At 48.8% G+C, this 20,233-nt stretch overlaps 1 protein-coding gene across 2 annotated transcripts in view; it reads left to right on the top strand.

Moving 5' to 3' along the window:
- LOC130290801 (transmembrane protein 182-like) overlaps positions 1-19,672 on the top strand; it is a 64,552-nt gene extending 44,880 nt beyond the window's left edge. For both annotated transcript variants that reach the window (XM_056538890.1, XM_056538889.1), the window contains exons 4-5: positions 3,731-3,868; positions 19,267-19,672. In XM_056538890.1, the coding sequence (XP_056394865.1) occupies positions 3,731-3,868; positions 19,267-19,496 (368 nt within the window). In that variant the 3' untranslated portion in view covers positions 19,497-19,672. The remainder of the gene's footprint in view (positions 1-3,730; positions 3,869-19,266) is intronic.
- Positions 19,673-20,233: the final 561 nt, after the last annotated feature.

The raw sequence follows: 20,233 nt of genomic DNA on the forward strand, positions 1-20,233 counted from the left end.
GCCCCACCATCCTACCCAGCTCCACTTCCTTAAACAACTTGGCCGACACCACGTCCGGATGACCCAATGCCGACGTCAAGTTGCGCACCACCCCCAAGTCCCTAACCGGCGAACACGGAATACGAAAACCCTCCGAAAACCCCTTCTTCAACAACTCCACCACCCGCCTATTTGGGTACGCCTCTAGAAAAGGAAGCATCCTTTCCACCCTCACCGGCGTGACCCCCTTTTGCCTCAACATCTCCGCCCTTACCCTTCCCTTTTCGAAAACACCGCGACAGACCATGGGCACCTCCGCAACCGGAGCACTCATGACGGAATCTGCATGTCTCCCCAAACTTGCACTGGCCCTCATTAAATTGCCAGCAACACCCTTTTGCCGCACCGGCCGGCCGACCAGACCCAGCCCCAGCCCCGCCGGCCCCCTCCCGAAAGGACTGCTGTCCCCCTGGAGCGCGAGGCGCCGCCATGAGTTTCATCCACAAGCTGATATCCTTGTGGTCCCACCGCAGCGAGGGGCGCACCGCCTTGCGCTGCCGAAACTGCTCGTCATATCGCAGCCAAGCGGTGCCCCCATATGTCCTATAGGCTTCCCCAACCGAATCGAGATAGCAAAAAAGGCCGGAACAATTATCCGGCGCTTTCTCGCCAATAACGCTCGCCAAGATGGCAAACGCCTGTAGCCAATTATTAAACGTCCGAGGTATCAGCCGATACCGTCAGCGTTCCTCCTCCTCCTTCTTTGACTCGTCAGGTTTAACCCTATCCAGGTTGAACTTCTCCAATGGGAGCAGCGAAAAAATTTCAACATACTCCCCTTTCCAGATCCGCTCCCGAACCTCCGCCTTCAAATGCGCACCCAGGGGCCCCTCAAAACAGACATAGACCTCCCCTTTTGCCGAATCCGCCAGACGCACTTCATCCACAACCTTATCCCCCGCCTTCCCAGCCGCCGCACCAGGGACCGTCTGCCCACCGTCCCCACTCCCAACCGTGACCGACGTGGACCCCCCTTCGGCCACCCCTGCACCGCCGCTCGCCCAGACCGCCGCCGGCGACCCCACCCCCGGAGCAGCCCTATCATGCAACAGATCCCGGACATCCCGCAGTAAAGAAGACAAACCCTCCCACAAACCCCCCCCAACCCCAGACCCCAAAGCAGTATTCCACTCACCCAACCTCTCTGGGGCGGACGGCCCAGCGGTCGCCGCTCCTCCTTGACCTCGACGCGTCGCACCTCCTCCGGATCTCACTCCAGTCAGTTCTTGACCCGTCGCACCGCCTCCCCGGGCGGCCGCTGGCGGCACCACCACACTGGCCACCGCAGGTCGCAGGTCATCGCTTTCATCCCCGGCGACATCCTCCGCAGCTGAGACGGGAGAGGCTCCGCCTCCATCCCTCTCGTCTCCGGATACCTCCTCGCTAGTGCATGTAGCCCTGGGTGCGGAGCTAGCCACACGCTCCCCCCGTGCCTCCCGACCAGAAGCCAGACGCCGTCTTGGAGACGGATCCTGCCGGCGCCTCATCCCTTCAGGCGCCGCAGTGTGTCCCGAGGTCCGTCCGCAGGCCCTCCAGACCCCTCCAGCATCCAGCTCCGCGCCCCGCCGGGCCGCTGGCGACACCCTCCCGTCCACTTCCGACCGCCGGGCCCTCCCAGTGCACGGAGCCTCCGCACTGGGACCAGCCGTCAGTAGCTCCGCCTCTCCCCTCCTGGAGCGTCTTCTTGCAGAGCGCCCCTGCTCTGCACGTGCCGGCACCACCACTCCCCTCCCCAGCCCGAGATTCCTCCCGGCAGACTCACCGCACTCAGATGAGGGAGCAGCAGCAGGCCTCACCGGAGGGTCCCTGGCGGGGCTCTCCTGCCGGCGCCGGGAGCGTGGGATCGCGTCTGGGCTCACTCTGGATGGCGCTCTGGACCTCCTCCCGCTCGTCCGCGGAGGCGCCGCAATCGCTGCCGACGTCCCGGCCGCATCGCCGTGGAGCTGCTGATCCAGCCATCCTGTGCCTCTCCTCCGGAGCTCCTCTCTCACCCGCCGGATCGCCGCTTCCAAGTCCGCCATCTGTAACGCCGGTCCCGCAGCCTGTAGCAGCTCCAACTTCCTTCCGCGCTTCTTGAGGTAAAGAGGGGCCCTTCCGGTTCCGGACCTCCTTTTAACCCCTCCGACCTCTTCCTTAACTCCCCCTCCTCTATGCCCCCTCCTTCCCCTGACCTGCCTTTGACCCCTATCTTATTTTCCCGCTGCGCTGCCCCCTGTCATGTGCCCCCTCCTCTCCTACTTCGCTTCCGATACGGGGGCTTTCTGTATATCAGGTGTGTAGTATATACAATGTATGTAATGTGTGCAGTATATCAGGTGTGTAGTATATACAATGTATGTAATGTGTGCAGTATATCAGGTGTGTAGTATGTACAATGTATGTAGTGTGCAGTATATACAATGTATGTAATGTGTGCAGTGTGTAGTATATACAATGTATGTAATGTGTGCAGTATATCAGGTGTGTAGTATATACAATGTCTGTAGTGTGTGCAGTATATCAGGTGTGTAGTATATACAATGTATGTAGTGTGTGTAGTATATACAATGTATGTAGTGTGCAGTGTGTAGTATATACAATGTATGTAGTGTGCAGTATAACAGGTGTGTAGTATATACAATGTATGTAGTGTGTGTAGTATATACAATGTATGTAGTGTGCAGTGTGTAGTATATACAATGTATGTAGTGTGTACAGTATATCAGGTGTGTAGTATATACAATGTTTGTAGTGTGTGCAGTGTGTAGTATATACAATGTATGTAGTGTGTGCAGTATATCAGGTGTGTAGTATATACAATGTATGTAGTGTGCAGTATATCAGGTGTGTAGTATATACAATGTTTGTAGTGTGTGCAGTATATCAGGTGTGTAGTATATACAATGTATGTAGTGTGTGCAGTATATCAGGTGTGTAGTATATACAATGTATGTAGTGTGCAGTATATCAGGTGTGTAGTATATACAATGTATGTAGTGTGTGCAGTATATCAGGTGTGTAGTATATACAATGTATGTAGTGTGTGCAGTGTGTAGTATATACAATGTATGTAGTGTGTGTAGTATATACAATGTATGTAGTGTGTGTAGTATATACAATGTATGTAGTGTGTGTAGTATATACAATGTATGTAATGTGTGCAGTGTGTAGTATATACAATGTATGTAGTGTGTACAGTATATCAGGTGTGTAGTATATACAATGTATGTAGTGTGTGTAGTATATACAATGTATGTAGTGTGCAGTGTGTAGTATATACAATGTATGTAATGTGTGTAGTATATACAATGTATGTAGTGTGCAGTGTGTAGTATATACAATGTATGTAATGTGTGTAGTATATACAATGTATGTAGTGTGCAGTGTGTAGTATATACAATGTATGTAATGTGTGTAGTATATACAATGTATGTAGTGTGCAGTATATCAGGTGTGTAGTTTATACAACGTATGTAATGTGTGCAGTATATCAGGTGTGTAGTATATACAATGTATGTAGTGTGTGCAGTGTGTAGTATATACAATGTTTGTAGTGTGTGCAGTGTGTAGTATATACAATGTATGTAGTGTGTGCAGTGTGTAGTATATACAATGTATGTAGTGTGTGCAGTGTGTAGTATATACAATGTATTTAGTGTGCAGTGTAGTATCTGTAGTTCTCCTGTACATGACGCTGTGTGTTTCGTTGCAGTGTACAGAGGCTTCTGGACGGCCTTCATCATCCTCGCGGTTGCGGCCAGCGTGGTGGGGGGGCTCCTGCTGGTCTGCGCGGTTCCCTTTGCGGCCGCCCGGCTCTATAGAGTAGGAGGCGGATTCCTCATCACGGCCGGTAAGTCTCCAGTTCAGAGAATGACAAGGAGCAAAACTAAGATTTCTGCAACTCTGGGGACCCCTGGGGAAGGGTCCGGACCCCCGCAGTGTAATGCTGGAAATAGGATGGAGACACTGCTGAGGAATATACCATAAACCAACCACGTGACCGCAACGAAAACATCACTGGATTATCAGCACATACTGTAAATACTGACAGACACACGCAATATATATATATGTAACCACACACTCACACATATATATATACAGTGGGGATCAAAAGTTTGGACACCCCAGGTATAAATTTGTATTAATGTGCATAAAGAAGCCAAGGAAAGATGGAAAAATCTCCAAAAGGCATCAAATTACAGATTAGACATTCTTATAATATGTCAACAAAAGTTACATTTTATTTCCATCATTTACACTTTAAAATAACAGAAAACAAAAAAATGGCGTCTGCAAAAGTTTGGGCACCCTGCAGAGTTATTATCTTGTACTGCCCCCTTTGGCAAGTATCACAGCTTGTTGTCACGATTCGGCTGGCAGGAGGTGGATCCTCTGTGCCAGAGAGGGATTGGCGTGGACCGTGTTGGTGGACCGGTTCTAAGTCACTACTGGTATTCACCAGAGCCCGCCGCAAAGCGGGATGGTCTTGCAGCGGCGGTAGCAACCAGGTCATATCCACCAGCAACGGCTCAACCTCTCTGACTGCTGAAGATAGGCGCGGTACAAGGGAGTAGACAAGAGCAAGGTCGGACGTAGCAGAAGGTCAGGGCAGGCAGCAAGGATCGTAGTCAGGGGCAACGGCAGGAGGTCTGGAACACAGGCTAGGAACACACAAGGAAACGCTTTCACTGGCACAATGGCAACAAGATCCGGCAAGGGAGTGCAGGGAAAGTGAGGTATAAATAGGGAGTGCACAGGTGAGAATACTGATTAGGCCTGCTGCGCCAATCAGTGGCGCAGCGGCCCTTTAAATGGCAGAGACCCGGCGCGCGCGCGCCCTAAGGAGCGGGGCCGCGCGCGCCGGGACAACACAGACGGGGAACGGGTCAGGTACGGGAGCCGAGATGCGCATCGCGAGCGGGCGCGTCCCGCATCGCGAATCGCATCCCGGCAGGGAGTAATATCGCAGCGCACCCGGTCAGCAGGTCTGACCGGGGCGCTGCGAATGAGAGAACGCTGCGAGCGCTCCGGGGAGGAGCGGGGACCACTTGTAAACGCTTTTTGTAGCAGCCAAGAGTCTTTCAGTTCTTGTTTGAGGTATCTTTGCCCATTCTTCCTTACAAAAGTCTTCCAGTTCTTTGAGATTTCTGGGCTGTCTGTCACGCACTGCTCTTTTAAGGTCTATCCATAGATTTTCAATTATGTTGAGGTCAGGAGATTGTGAAGGCCATGGCAAAACCTTCAGTTTACGCCTCTTAATGTAATCCCTCGTGGATTTCGAGGTGTGTTTAGGATTATTATCCATTTGTAGAAGCCATCCTCTCTTTAACTTCAGCTTTTTCACAGATGGCATCAAGTTAGCATCCAAAATTTGCTGACATTTTATTGAATCCGTTTTTCCTTCTGTTCGTGAGATGTTCCCTGTGCCATTGGCTGCAATACAACCCCAAAGCATGATTGATCCACCCCCATGCTTAACAGTTGGACAGAGGTTCTTTTCATTAAATCCTGTTCCCCTTCTTCTCCAAACATACCTTTGCTCATTCCGACCAAAAAGTTCAATTTTAACCTCATCGGTCCACAGAACCTGTTTCCAAAATGCATCAGGCTTGTCTATATGTTAATTTGCAAAGTTCAAACGCTGATTTTTGTGGTGAGGACGTAGAAGAGGTTTTTTTTCTGATGACTCTTCCATGAAGACTATATTTGTACAAATATCTCTTTATAGTGGAATAGTGTACCACAACTCCAGTGTCTGCCAGATCTTTCTGGAGGGATTGTGCAGTCAAACGTGGGTTTTGAATAGTTTTTCTCACAATCCTGCGAGCTGTTCTGTTTGATATTTTTCTTGGTCTTCCAGATCTTGCTTTAACTTCCACTGTTCCTGATGACTGCCGTTTCTTAATTACATTCTGAACAGAGGATATTGACATCTTATAACGTTTTGCTATCTTCTTATAGCCTTCTCCAGCTTTGTGAGCGTCAACTATTTTTAGTTTCAGATTTCTAGACAACTGCTTAGAAGAACCCATGGTGCTGATTGTTGGGGCAAGGTCAGATGAGTCTGGGCATTTAAAACCTTTGAGATGGACATCACCTGGTCTTCCCAGATGATGAATGAGAACAATCCATGACACTGGCAGGTCTCAGCTTTGTAAACGGAGCAGTGCATGCTATAAATTCTGCAGGGTGCCCAAACTTTTGCAGACGCCATTTTTTAGTTTTCTGTTATTTTGAAAGTGTAAATGATGGAAATAAAATCTAACTTTTGTTGACATATTATAAGAATGTCTAATCTGTAATTTGATGCCTTTTGGAGATTTTTCCATCTTTCCTTGGCTTCTTTATGCACATTAATACTAATTTATACCTGGGGTGTCCAAACTTTTGATCCCCACTGTAGTACTGCTTTCAGCTGAGAAGTATCTACAATTGTATCCAGTCTAGACAATGCTCTGTGAGCTAAACATCCTGGACTACAGACTGATACATTGTACATAGCTAGAGCAGAAAAGAAGTGGAGGTCCAGTGCAGAATAAAGGTATGACTAAGGCCTCTGCGTAAGGCCGAAACGCGTCACCTGTACCCTGTTTCCTTGTGACGTTCCATATGGCATGTGAATAAATCACTATATTCCTCGAGTTTCTGCACTGGACCTCCACTTCTTTTCTGCTCTACGTCTTGGGTGTTGTCCACACCCGGTCCTTGTCGCACCTGGGGTGAGCTGAATCACTGCAATTGCCTTTGCTGTTTCTTTGAACATTGTACATAGTTAGTAATGCTCTCAGCTGAGAACTATATACAATTGTATCCAGTCTAGACAATGCTCTGTGAGCTAAACATCCTGGACTCCAGACTGATACATTGTACATAGCTAGTCCTGCTCTCAGCTGAGAAGTGATACAATTATATCCAGTCTAGACAATGCTCTGTGAGCTAAACACCCCAGACTCCAGACTGATACATTGTACATAGCTAGTCCTGCTCTCAGCTGAGAAGTATATACAATTGTATCCAGTCTAGACAATGCTCTGTGAGCTAAACATCCTGGACTCCAGACTGATACATTGTACATAGTTAGTAATGCTCTCAGCTGAGAACTATATACAATTGTATCCAGTCTAGACAATGCTCTGTGAGCTAAACATCCTGGACTCCAGACTGATACATTGTACATAGCTAGTCCTGCTCTCAGCTGAGAACTATATACAATTGTATCCAGTCTAGACAATGCTCTGTGAGCTAAACATCCTGGACTCCAGATTGATACATTGTACATAGCTAGTCCTGCTCTCAGCTGAGAAGTGATACAATTGTATCCAGTCTAGACAATGCTCTGTGAGCTAAACATCCTGGATTCCAGACTGATACATTGTACATAGCTAGTCCTGCTCTCAGCTGAGAAGTATATACAATTGTACCCAGTTTAGACAATGCTCTGTGAGCTAAACATCCTGGACTCCAGACTGATACATTGTACATAGCTCGTCCTGCTCTCAGCTGAGAAGTATATACAATTGTATCCATTCTAGACAATGCTCTGTGAGCTAAACAGCCTGGACTCCAGACTGATACATTGTACATAGCTCGTCCTGCTCTCAGCTGAGAAGTGATACAATTGTATCCAGTCTAGACAATGCTCTGTGAGCTAAACTTCCTTGACTCCAGACTGATACATTGTACATAGCTCGTCCTGCTCTCAGCTGAGAAGTATATACAAATGTATCCAGTCTAGACAATGCTCTCGGAGCAAAACATCCTGGACCCCAGACTGATACATTGTATATAGCTAGTCCTGCTCTCAGCTGAGAAGTGATACAATTGTATCCAGTCTAGACAATGCTCTGTGAGCTAAACATCCTGGACTCCAGACTGATACATTGTACATAGCTCGTCCTGCTCTCAGCTGAGAAGTGATAGAATTGTATCCAGTCTAGACAATGCTCTGTGAGCTAAACATCCTGGATTCCAGACTGATACATTGTACATAGCTCGTCCTGCTCTCAGCTGAGAACTATATACAATTGTATCCAGTCTAGACAATGCTCTGTGAGCTAAACATCCTGGGCTCCAGACTGATACATTATACATAGCTAGTCCTGCTCTCAGCTGAGAACTATATACAATTGTATCCAGTCTAGACAATGCTCTGTGAGCTAAACATCCTGGACTCCAGACTGATACATTGTACATAGCTCGTCCTGCTCTCAGCTGAGAAGAGATACAATTGTATCCAATCTAGACAATGCTCTGTGAGCTAAACATCCTGGACTCCAGACTGATACATTGTACATAGCTAGTCCTGCTCTCAGCTGAGAAGTGATACAATTGTATCCAGTCTAGACAATGCTCTGTGAGCTAAACATCCTGGATTCCAGACTGATACATTGTACATAGCTCGTCCTGCTCTCAGCTGAGAACTATATACAATTGTATCCAGTCTAGACAATGCTCTGTAAGCTAAACTTCCTGGACTCCAGACTGATACATTGTACATAGCTAGTCCTGCTCTCAGATGAGAAGTGATACAAATGTATCCAGTCTAGACAATGCTCTGTGAGCAAAACATCCTGGACCCCAGACTGATACATTGTATATAGCTAGTCCTGCTCTCAGCTGAGAAGTGATACAATTGTACCCAGTCTAGACAATGCTCTGTGAGCTAAACATCCTGGACTCCAGACTGATACATTGTACATAGCTCGTCCTGCTCTCAGCTGAGAAGTGATAGAATTGTATCCAGTCTAGACAATGCTCTGTGAGCTAAACATCCTGGATTCCAGACTGATACATTGTACATAGCTAGTCCTGCTCTCAGCTGAGAAGTATATACACAATTGTATCCAGTCTAGACAATGCTCTGTGAGCTAAACACCTTGGACCCCAGACTGATACATTGTATATAGCTCGTCCTGCTCTCAGCTGAGAAGTATATACAATTGTACCCAGTCTAGACAATGCTCTGTGAGCTAAACAGCCTGGACTCCAGACTGATACATTGTACATAGCTCGTCCTGCTCTCAGCTGAGAAGTGATACAATTGTATCCAGTCTAGACAATGCTCTGTGAGCTAAACATCCTGGACTCCAGACTGATACATTGTACATAGCTCGTCCTGCTCTCAGCTGAGAAGTATATACAAATGTATCCAGTCTAGACAATGCTCTGTGAGCTAAACATCCTGGACCCCAGACTGATACATTGTATATAGCTAGTCCTGCTCTCAGCTGAGAAGTGATACAATTGTATCCAGTCTAGACAATGCTCTGTGAGCTAAACATCCTGGATTCCAGACTGATACATTGTACATAGCTCGTCCTGCTCTCAGCTGAGAAGTATATACAATTGTATCCAGTCTAGACAATGCTCTGTGAGCTAAACATCCTGGACTCCAGACTGATACATTGTACATAGCTCGTCCTGCTCTCAGCTGAGAAGTATATACAATTGTACCCAGTTTAGACAATGCTCTGTGAGCTAAACATCCTGGACTCCAGACTGATACATTGTACATAGCTCGTCCTGCTCTCAGCTGAGAAGTATATACAATTGTACCCAGTTTAGACAATGCTCTGTGAGCTAAACATCCTGGACTCCAGACTGATACATTGTACATAGCTCGTCCTGCTCTCAGCTGAGAAGTGATACAATTGTTTCCAGTCTAGACAATGCTCTGTAAGCTAAACAGCCTGGACCATAGACTGATACATTGCACATAAGCAAGCCGAAAACCATCACTCTAGGATACACAAATTGTATCATAAACGCTGCAAACAGGTGTCTTCGGCTTTTGCAAAATTTAAACTCCCAGCATGCCTGGACATCCTTCGGCTGTCCGGGCATGCTGGAAGTTGTGGCTTTGCAACAGTCATGTTACTGTCCCTTTAACAGACCAAGCTCCGAGTAAATGAGAGGCTTTCAGGAGTCCTTGTCCATAGTGATGAACCTTCTCTGGGTATTGGAAAACCATCAAGTGCGCAGCGTCCTAATGAATTAGCGGCCCCTTAACACAGGAGGGGAGAATTTTATTTGGCAGCGTCCTGCTGGACGGGCGCCAGGAGACAACACTTTACTGATTCTCCACTCAGCGGACAAAGCATTTGGTTACCAAAAAATAGAGGATGAACAATACTGAATGTATCCGAGAATGTATCCATATTAAATATTAGGACGAAATGTATTATTGGAGTGGAAATTCTATATATAGTACACCGAAATACTGTGCAAATGCTTAACTGGTCCTGTATTATACTCCAGAGCTGCACTCACTATTCTGCTGGTGAGGTCACTGTGTACATACATTACATTACTTATCCTGTACTGATCCTGAGTTATATCCTGTAAATCTTTTTTATTAGAAAAATGTAAATCATAACAAACACAAAACCAGCACAACTTTGCCATAACTGAAAACAACAACATAAAATAACATAAACCCAAACTTTACATTTCAAATAAAAGAACATAAATCCTGCCTAACCGGCCAGCCCAGTTTTCCCTAGAAAATACTAGAGACGCATCTTACATAACCAAATATCTAACAACACTCACATACATACTCAACTTGCATTGCCAAAAAAGAAACATAAAAATAGCACAATTTAGCTGTAACTCAAAAACACCCAAACTTGGGAAAACACACACAACAAGGACTCCCACTACACCCCATTAATTTAATATATATATGTATATATACACCAACTTTTTTTTTTTTCCCCTAATTGTTAAGAAAGAAAATTAAATCTATAACTCAAAAACACCCAAACTTGGGGAAAAGAAGACCTAGACCAAAGAAAAACGAAATCCACTACGGGATACAAAAATACCAAAGAAAAATTACTACAAAAATAACAACTGGTTCGACTGCCATAATATAAGATAAACAAAATTATAACATATTATTCATATAGACTATATACACTATATACACCTAAATATACAGAAAATACACCTACAAATACAATAAAACAACCTACACTAAACTGTCCCTTCACCCACACCACCCGCCCTCCTGTACATGGGTCAGAGTCCATACAGTTCATAGTCCTCAATGTCCAGTTCATAACTGACCCATGCCAGGTCCACCAAAACAAACAACCACCACCACCCACAAATACACCCTCCCAACCTAGAACTCCTCCCAACCAACTTTATCATTATCAGCATTACAATATACAAAAACAAACAATACAAACCACTTTAGGCCCAAGTTCGGTGCCTGTAAGCCCTTCATAACCTTAACATCTGAAAACAAAACAAAAAGCTATGGTGCACATGCATTAGCCCAACACCAGGAAGAAGGATGGCAATCCTGATACATACAAAATTTACATTCTTTCCCTAACTCCACCCTACCTCTCTCCCTACCATTATCCCTAAAATAGAAACTGACCCTACTATCACCCTAACCCTGTCCCTACATCACTGTCCCTAACCAAATCAAGGGTACTCTACCCAAAAGGTCTAGTACCTAGGGCACATCAAAAGAAAACCCTCTCCATAGGAGAGAAGCCCTACTGGTACCAAGACTGCCATACTCCAAAGACCTGATCTTCCCGAGTCACCAGTGATGTTCCTACAGACCTCCACCTTGGAGAGGACTTTCCGCTGTGTAGACACTAAACACCGTGCATTCCACGTGTAGTATCTAACCACTAAACTGACTAAGAATAAAGTGCCCCGATCACGGCCACCCAGAGTCCGGAATGCCCCATAAGCCCACTCCGGATAGGTAAGGCCGGCAAGTTGACTTCAGCCGATGGAAGCGCCCACCCGGTTGTAGACCCCTATATTAAAGGGACAATGAAGCAGGAAGTGGTCCATGCTTTCCAGCATGTCCCCGCACTCTTCTCGGGGACACCCCCGGTCATCAGATCTACTACACTTCAAATTGTCCCTCACATATAGCTTCCCCTGAAAGCAGCGCCAGGCCAAGTCCCAAAACTTCTGGGGGATCCTTTTCATGTTTAAAAGATACAACCCCACCCTCAGATCCCAACCTGGGCAGTCCCTGAGTGCCAGAGGCTTCTGGAAGTGGGTCAACAGAACCCGTTTGTCAAGGAACTGCCTTGACTGGGTCCTGATCTCCCACACTCCCAGACCCCACCGACGTATCGCCTTCAGAGTCGGGGTAGCGTAAGCCGGAAGATATCCATGGGGCGTACGGAGGTCCTTCACTTGCCCTCCTGTCTCCCATTCCTGGAAGAAAGGCCGAAACCACTCCCTGCAGGAGAGTACCCATGGAGGAGCCCTCTCTGACCAGAGGTTCGAGATGTTAGCTTTCAAGAAGGTGTTCGTTAAGAACACCACAGGGTTTACCATAGATAAACCCCCTAGTCTCCTCGTGCGGTACGTAACCTCCCTCTTGACTAGGTTCATCCTGTTCCCCCATAACAGTTGGAAAAACAGGCTGTAGATCCTAGTATAGTAAGCCTCTGGCAAGATACATAAGCTGCCCAGATAGATAAACAAGGGGAGCAGGTACGATTTGATCAGGTGTACCCTTTCCCTGAGGGTCATAGACCAACCCTTCCACTGGTCCACCTTCTGAGTGGCATCCTGGAGCTTACCATCCCAGTTTTTGGTGGGATAATCATCCTGGCCGAATGTGATGCCCAGAATTTTTGCTGACTCTTGGGGCCCTGGAAGGGTGTCCGGGAGATCAAACGTGGGATCTCCCCCTCCCAGCCAAAGACTTTCACACTTATCCCGGTTGATCTTAGACCCGGATGCCTCCGAGTAGCGTTCCACCTCCGACATCACCACATCAACCTCCTCTCTCGAGGACACGAAAATGGTGACATCATCAGCATACGCCACTCTCCGGGCAACATCCAGCTCCGCCAGACTCATCCCGACTCCCGCCAACGGCCCACAATCTACCCTCCGGACGAAGGGGTCGATTGCGAACATGTATAAAAGCGGGCTCAAAGGACAACCCTGACGGACTCCGGACCCCACCTCAAAAGAGTGGCCAGACCAACCGTTCACCAGCGGGAAACTCTCTGCCCCTGTATACAAGATCTTAAGCCAATTAACAAAAGTACACGGTAAGCCATATCTCAGGAGGACGGACCAGAGGTAGTCATGGTTCACCCGATCAAATGCTTTGGCCTGATCCAGGGACAGCAGGTACCCCTTCCAGAGACCCGCACTACTCCGCTCCACTGCCTCCCTGACACTAAGGACCGCACTTCGGCCTGGAACAGAGCAGTGCTGAGCCCCAGAAAGGAGCCGGGGTGCAAACTTCACCAGCCGATTAAACAGTATCTTGGCCAGAAGCTTCCTGTCCGTATTGAGAAGAGCTATGGGCCTCCAATTCTCAATACGGCTGGGATCTTTACCCTTTGAGAGAAGAATCAGGGCTGACCTCCTCATTGACTTCGGCAGAGTGCCCGAGGAGAGACACTCATTGAATACCTCAGTCAAGAGGGGAGCTAAAGACTCCTTAAAGGCCCTGTACCACTCGGATGTTAAGCCATCCGGACCTGGTGACTTCTTGGGGGCAAGCCCCTCGATCGCCAGTCTCACTTCCTCTTCCCTGATTTCTTCTGCCAAAACATCAAGAGAGGTCTACCCCTGGCTCAGGAATGGTTTCAGCCAGGAAAGCCGACATCCCGTCTCGATCTAGATCCTTCCTTCCCAAGAGGTGCGAGTAGAAGGATCTGACGACCTCCAGGATCCCTGATCTGGACCGATTCAGAGATCCTGTACTATCGATCAGTCCTGAAATGACTTTACTACTCACTGACATCTTACAGTTTCTGTACTGACACCTCATCAGCAAGGATTTCACTCTGGAGATATCCTCTCGGCTACCTCCAGTCGAGACGAGAAGCTCGAGTTTCCTCCTCAGACCCTGATACAAGCGATACCTGTTCAGGGACCTGAGGCTCGAGAGCTGGCGGAAGAACCCCGCAACCCGCTTCTTGAATATCTCCCACCACTCTGACTTACTACTACAAAGGTCCAGTAAAGGTACCTGACTCTGAAGAAAATCCTCAAAGGACTGTCTTACCTCAGCTTCCTCCAGGAGGGACGAATTCAGCTTCCAATAACCTTTACCCATCCGGGGGGGGGTCTCTGAAACATTCAAGGAAAAAGAAATCATACAGTGATCGGAGAACTCCACCTCAACCACGGACACTGTGGAAGAGACGGCTTCCTCCTTCAAATAAAACCTGTCTATTCTAGACCTGCAGCTACCTCTATGATAGGTGAAACCCGCGTGGCCTGAGGAGCTCCGGATGTGGGCATCCTCTAGGCGAGCTTCCCTAACTATACTATTGAGAGCTATGCTATCATAAGCCAACCGATCATTGGAACCTCTCCTATGTGACAGTATTGAAATCCCCTCCAAAGATCACCTGTCGGCTTGTAAAAAGAAAGGGCTTAATCCTCATAATGAGATCTTTACGGTCCCACTTGGTTTGTGGGGCGTAGATGATAATGAGCCGGAGCTCTTGTCCCTTCATAAGGACATCTAAGATCAGGCACCTCCCCATTTCTAACTCAATAACCCGTCGGCATTCAACCGGGACCTGGTCCGTAGCACGGGGACTAGAGGGCTCCGACCTCTTCTTTCCCCTTTTATTGCCCTTCTTTTTTGGCCGCTCTTCACCCTCCTCATCCACACTTTCATAGTGGGAGGAATCGGAAAGATCGGCCTTGCTGCCCTCTTCTCTACAGATTCTCCTCATTTCCTCATCCAGCACATTCTCCTCCAGGGCCTCAGCAGTTTCAGGACTAACCTCTGGAGCAGGGTCAGAAGCTACCCTTGCCACATGGGAACTCTCCAGCTCCCTGCTCCTTCTGCGATTAGCCTCCCGCCTCAGCTTGGTGGGACTTTTCCTCTTCACTGACCCTGTTGCACCTTCACCCGCACTCGTGCCCTCCCCAGCTGAAGCAACATTACTGCCATCTCCAGCCAAGGTGACCATCGCACGGGCAAAGGCGCTAGGACAACGGCTGAAAGGGTGTCCTAAGACACCACACAGATGACACCGGATCTGCCTACAGGATGCGGCAAGAGGACCTACCCCACCGCACAGTGCACAGACCTGCACGGTACAGGCTGCGCTAAAGTGAGTGGGGCTGCCACACCTGTGACAGACCTTGGGCTGCCCCTGGTAGAAAACTTGGATTCTGTCTCTCCCAAGAAAATCAGCTGATGGGATGTGGGCAACAGTGCTCCCTCAACCACCTTTCCCCGAGGCGGACACGCATTTTCGCCCCTCCACACTAAACGGACCACATTCCAACGGCCACTTTCCTGCCCGGATGTTGGGAGGGACCAGACCACCTCCCCATTTTGTTCTCGGAAGGCGCCTAAGCCGTGTCTTTCTATCCAAAAAGACAGGTCAACCTCACCCCTCCCCTCTACCTGGATCGACCTGTCTCCCCTACGTAGAGCCTCCAGGAGGCGCTGTTGCAAGTGACCCCCAGAGCCAGATGGAGATGGGGATCCCCCTGATCCCCTGGCAGTGACGCTGGCATAACTTCTGGGAGAAGCAGCCACTACCGGGGGGGGGGGGGGGGGGGGGGGGCAGTCGAACCGGAAACCAAACCAGGACCATTATTCTTGACAGAAATATCAGCCATAACACCTCTCTCTCCCATTCCACTACCGCTCCTCACCTGCATTTCACTAGCACCCCTCTTGCACCCCACTTGCACCCCTCTCCTGCACTCCACTTGCACTCCTCTCTTGCACCCCTCTCTTGTACCCCACTTGCACCCCTCTCTTGTACTCCACTTGCACCCCTCTCTTGTACTCCACTTGCACCCCTCTCTTACACCCCACTTGCACCCCTCTCTTGCCCACCACTTGCACCCCTCTCTTGCACTCCACTTGCACCCCTCTCTTACACCCCACTTGCACCCCTCTCTTGCACCCCACTTGCACCCCTCTCTTTCACCCCACTTGCACCCCTCTCTTGCACCCCACTTGCACCCCTCTCTTTCACTCCACTTGCACCCCTCTCTTGCACCCCACTTGCACCCCTCTCTTGCACCCCACTTGCACCCCTCTCTTACACCCCACTTGCACCCCTCTCTTGCACCCCACTTGCACCCCTCTCTTTCACTCCACTTGCACCCCTCTCTTGCCCACCATTTGCACCCCTCTCTTGCACTCCACAAGTTCCCCCCTCATCCACACTGCTATCACAACTCCTTCCATGCACACCACCATCATTCACATTTTGCACATTACCATTTTTGCTCTCACTTTCACTCTTGCCTACACTCTCCCTTGGTGTGTTACAGACTGGGCTGGCTGGGTCTTTTGCATGTTTAATGGCTGCCGGTTTCAGAATTGGCGCTGCATAGTTCTTTCTTCCCGTCTCTTGGGGTGCAGACACACGCTCCGCCTCTGACATAGGTGGCCACGCCCCCTCGCAAAATGACTGTCCCTCCGGACTCACTCCCGCTACGCCTGCTACAGCCCACGCACAGGGAACCTCCCCCTTTACAGCGGAGTGCCCCCTGGCACCAGAATCGGTACCAACCACATCACCTAGGGGACCGCCCCCTGAACCAACAAGGTCCGGTGCCCGGACACTCCCCCCCCTCACAGGAGAGTGCCCTGCAGCGCCAGGACCAGTACCGCCCACTTCAACTGAACGGGTGAATCTGCCGCCATTTTCTGGTGACTGGATACCCTCCCCCCTCACAGGAGGGTGCCCTTTTTTTTCTATAGCACCCACGGCCATTTTGGGTGCACTACTGTATCCCCCATGCTGGCCCCGCACCACTACAGAAACGGGGTCTGGCAGGTTGGGGGACCCAGCACCCTGAACCGACTTTTCAGCCGACTCAGACTGCTGGAAAGGAGAAAAGACAAACTTCACTTGTCCCTCAGTTTTCTTTCTTTTCTTGCCCTTTTTTTTATTCTTCCTCTTCTCTTCTGGGCCCAAATCGTCTCCAAAAGAAAAATTTTCTAGACGGGTGGGTTACTCCTGCATTACAATCGCCCGCAGGAGACCCCCGTCTGCCAAGCCGCTGCCTTCACCGCAGTCACTGCCATCATCATCCTCACTGGAGAGAGGTAAGGCCACCTGAGCCGGGTTTATATAGTCTGCACTCAGGGTAAGTGGGGGGTCAGGGGTAGCAATGGTGGCACATACCGATACAGTGTCCATATCCCCCTCACTCACATTGCCCTCCTCACCTCCTTCACCTTCCTCCATCTCCTCCTCCTCACTGCGACAATCCTCATCTTGGTGACTTTCACAACCTCTGGAGGCCCTCATGCTGGAGAACCTCTCCTCATGAATTAGCTTCTCACCAAGAAACCCAGCACCCTCCACAATGTCCGATCTCCTCCTCACAAGCTCCTCCACAATGTCCGATCTCCTCCTCACAAGCTCCTCCACAATGTCCGACCTCCTCCTCACAAGCTCCTCCACAATGTCCGATCTCCTCCTCACAAGCTCCTCCACAATGTCCGATCTCCTCCTCACAAGCTCCTCCACAATGTCCGATCTCCTCCTCACAAGCTCCTCCACAATGTCCGATCTCCTCCTCACAAGCTCCTCCACAATGTCCGATCTCCTCCTCACAAGCTCCTCCACAATGTCCGATCTCCTCCTCACAAGCTCCTCCACAATGTCCGATCTCCTCCTCACAAGCTCCTCCACCTCTTTCCTCAGAGACCTCACCTTGGTGTTTAACGCTGATCTCTTTGCCTTAGGTGCCTGATCCGCTTGATAGATGGCAAACTTTAGATCTTCTCTAAGGCCACGAAGCTGCTTTCCAAGCTGTTCATATTCAGCCATCTTCGCATGGATTCTTGATCCAAAGGTCGCCAGTGATTCTCTGTTCCCCTTTACCCCCCATTGCTGGGGTTGTGAGGGTCCAGACACAGCTGCCTTCACTGCACTCCTCTGCCTGGAAGAGCTTCTTTTCCTTGCAGGGCTTTTGCTGGAGGCTTTGCAGCTCCCAGCTGAGGACGGGGGAGGGGGCACCACATTTCTGTGAGCCCTGGTTGTTCTCCTAATTCCATCCGGATTATTGGCCGTGGCATTTTCCTTGGCATCCCCCGCCGGCCGGGTACGGGGAGTGCAAGATGAAGCTCCAGATCCCCTGGGATCCATAGCAGGAGAACCTACCCAGGTGTCTGCCACACACCTGGGGAGGGGCGGATGGAAATCACTGCTTCTGTGGAAGTCTCAGGAGCTCAGCAGAACACAACCTCTCTCCAGAGCTGTACTCACTATTCTGCTGGTGGGGTCACTGTGTACATACATTACATTACTGATCCTGTACTGATCCTGAGTTATATCCTGTATTATACTCCAGAGCTGTACTCACTATTCTGCTGGTGAGGTCACTGTGTACATACATTACATTACTTATCCTGTACTGATCCTGAGTTATATTCTGTATTATACTCCAGAGCTGTACTCACTATTCTGCTGGTGAGGTCACTGTGTACATACATTACATTACTTATCCTGTACTGATCCTGAGTTATATCCTGTGTTATACTCCAGAGCTGTATTCACTATTCTGCTGGTGAGGTCACTGTGTACATACATTACATTACTTATCCTGTACTGATCCTGAGTTATATCCTGTATTATACTCCAGAGCTGTACTCACTATTCTGCTGGTGGGGTCACTGTATACATACATTACATTACTTATCCTGTACTGATCCTGAGTTATATCCTGTATTATACCCCAGAGCTGTACTCACTATTCTGCTGGTGAGGTCACTGTGTACATACATTACATTACTCATCCTGTACTGATCCTGAGTTATATCCTGTATTATACCCCAGAGCTGTACTCACTATTCTGCTGGTGAGGTCACTGTGTACATACATTACATTACTTATCCTGTACTGATCCTGAGTTATATCCTGTATTATACTCCAGAGCTGTACTCACTATTCTGCTGGTGGGGTCACTGTGTACATACATTACATTACTTATCCTGTACTGATCCTGAGTTATATCCTGTATTATACCCCAGAGCTGTACTCACTATTCTGCTGGTGAGGTCACTGTGTACATACATTACATTACTTATCCTGTACTGATCCTGAGTTATATCCTGTATTATACTCCAGAGCTGTACTCACTATTCTGCTGGTGAGGTCACTGTGTACATACATTACATTACTTATCCTGTACTGATTCTGAGTTATATCCTGTATTATACTCCAGAGCTGCACTCACTATTCTGCTGGTGGGATCACTGTGTACTGAGGTCCCTGACTCTTTCCTCTCCCTCCTCAGGGGTCCTGCTCGCCCTCCTCATCGCCCTCTTCGCCCTCTGGAAGGAATTTGCCGCTGACTTGAAGAAATACATCTTATTAGAGAGGAGCCATAGCTGCCCGCCGGATGCCCACCTCCATGTGTATTATGGGTGGTCTTTCATGTTTGCTGCGGCCGGGGCCCCCCTGGTTCTCCTCTCTGGGCTCCTGTTTCATTGTATTAGCCGCAGCCTCCATGTGGAGGAGAAGTAGATGGAGAACAGTCCTGACCGAGGATCCTGTATGACACAGATGGACATATACCTGCAGGTCCTGGTCATGTAATAGTAAGGGACCCCTCACCCGCTGGGGACGCCCACCCATATAACATGTTCCGAGGACTGGGACGTTTCCTGCTTGTGACACCCGCTGCTCACGTTTCCTAAAAATGTTTCCAATAAAATGTTACAAAATAAAATAACTGAATGGTGAGTGCGCCAAGAAGGTGGACGGGTGTCACCAGGGTCGTCTAATGTCCCTACATGAGGCCAAGGGTCCCCACAGCAAAACTCAACATGGCACACGATGTGGGCATCATATCACTGCATGTAACTTATAGCACTCAGCAGATTCTGGAAGTATGTAGGCAATATATGGCACTCATTGGCACTATGTGGGTACTATGTCATTATATGTGGGCACAGTATGGCACTCACAGGCACTATGTGGGTACTATGTCATTATATGTGGGCACGGTATGGCACTTACAGGCACTATGTGGGTACTATGTCATTATATGTGGGCACGGTATGGCACTCACAGGCACTATGTGGGTACTATGTCATTATATGTGGGCACAGTATGGCACTCATTGGCACTATGTAGGTACTATGTCATTATATGTGGGCACAGTATGGCACTCACAGGCACTATGTGGGTACTATGTCATTATATGTGGGCACGGTATGGCACTTACAGGCACTATGTGGGTACTATGTCATTATATGTGG

This window comes from Hyla sarda, chromosome 9, assembly GCF_029499605.1.
Source record: "Hyla sarda isolate aHylSar1 chromosome 9, aHylSar1.hap1, whole genome shotgun sequence".
Lineage (NCBI taxonomy): Eukaryota > Metazoa > Chordata > Amphibia > Anura > Hylidae > Hyla > Hyla sarda.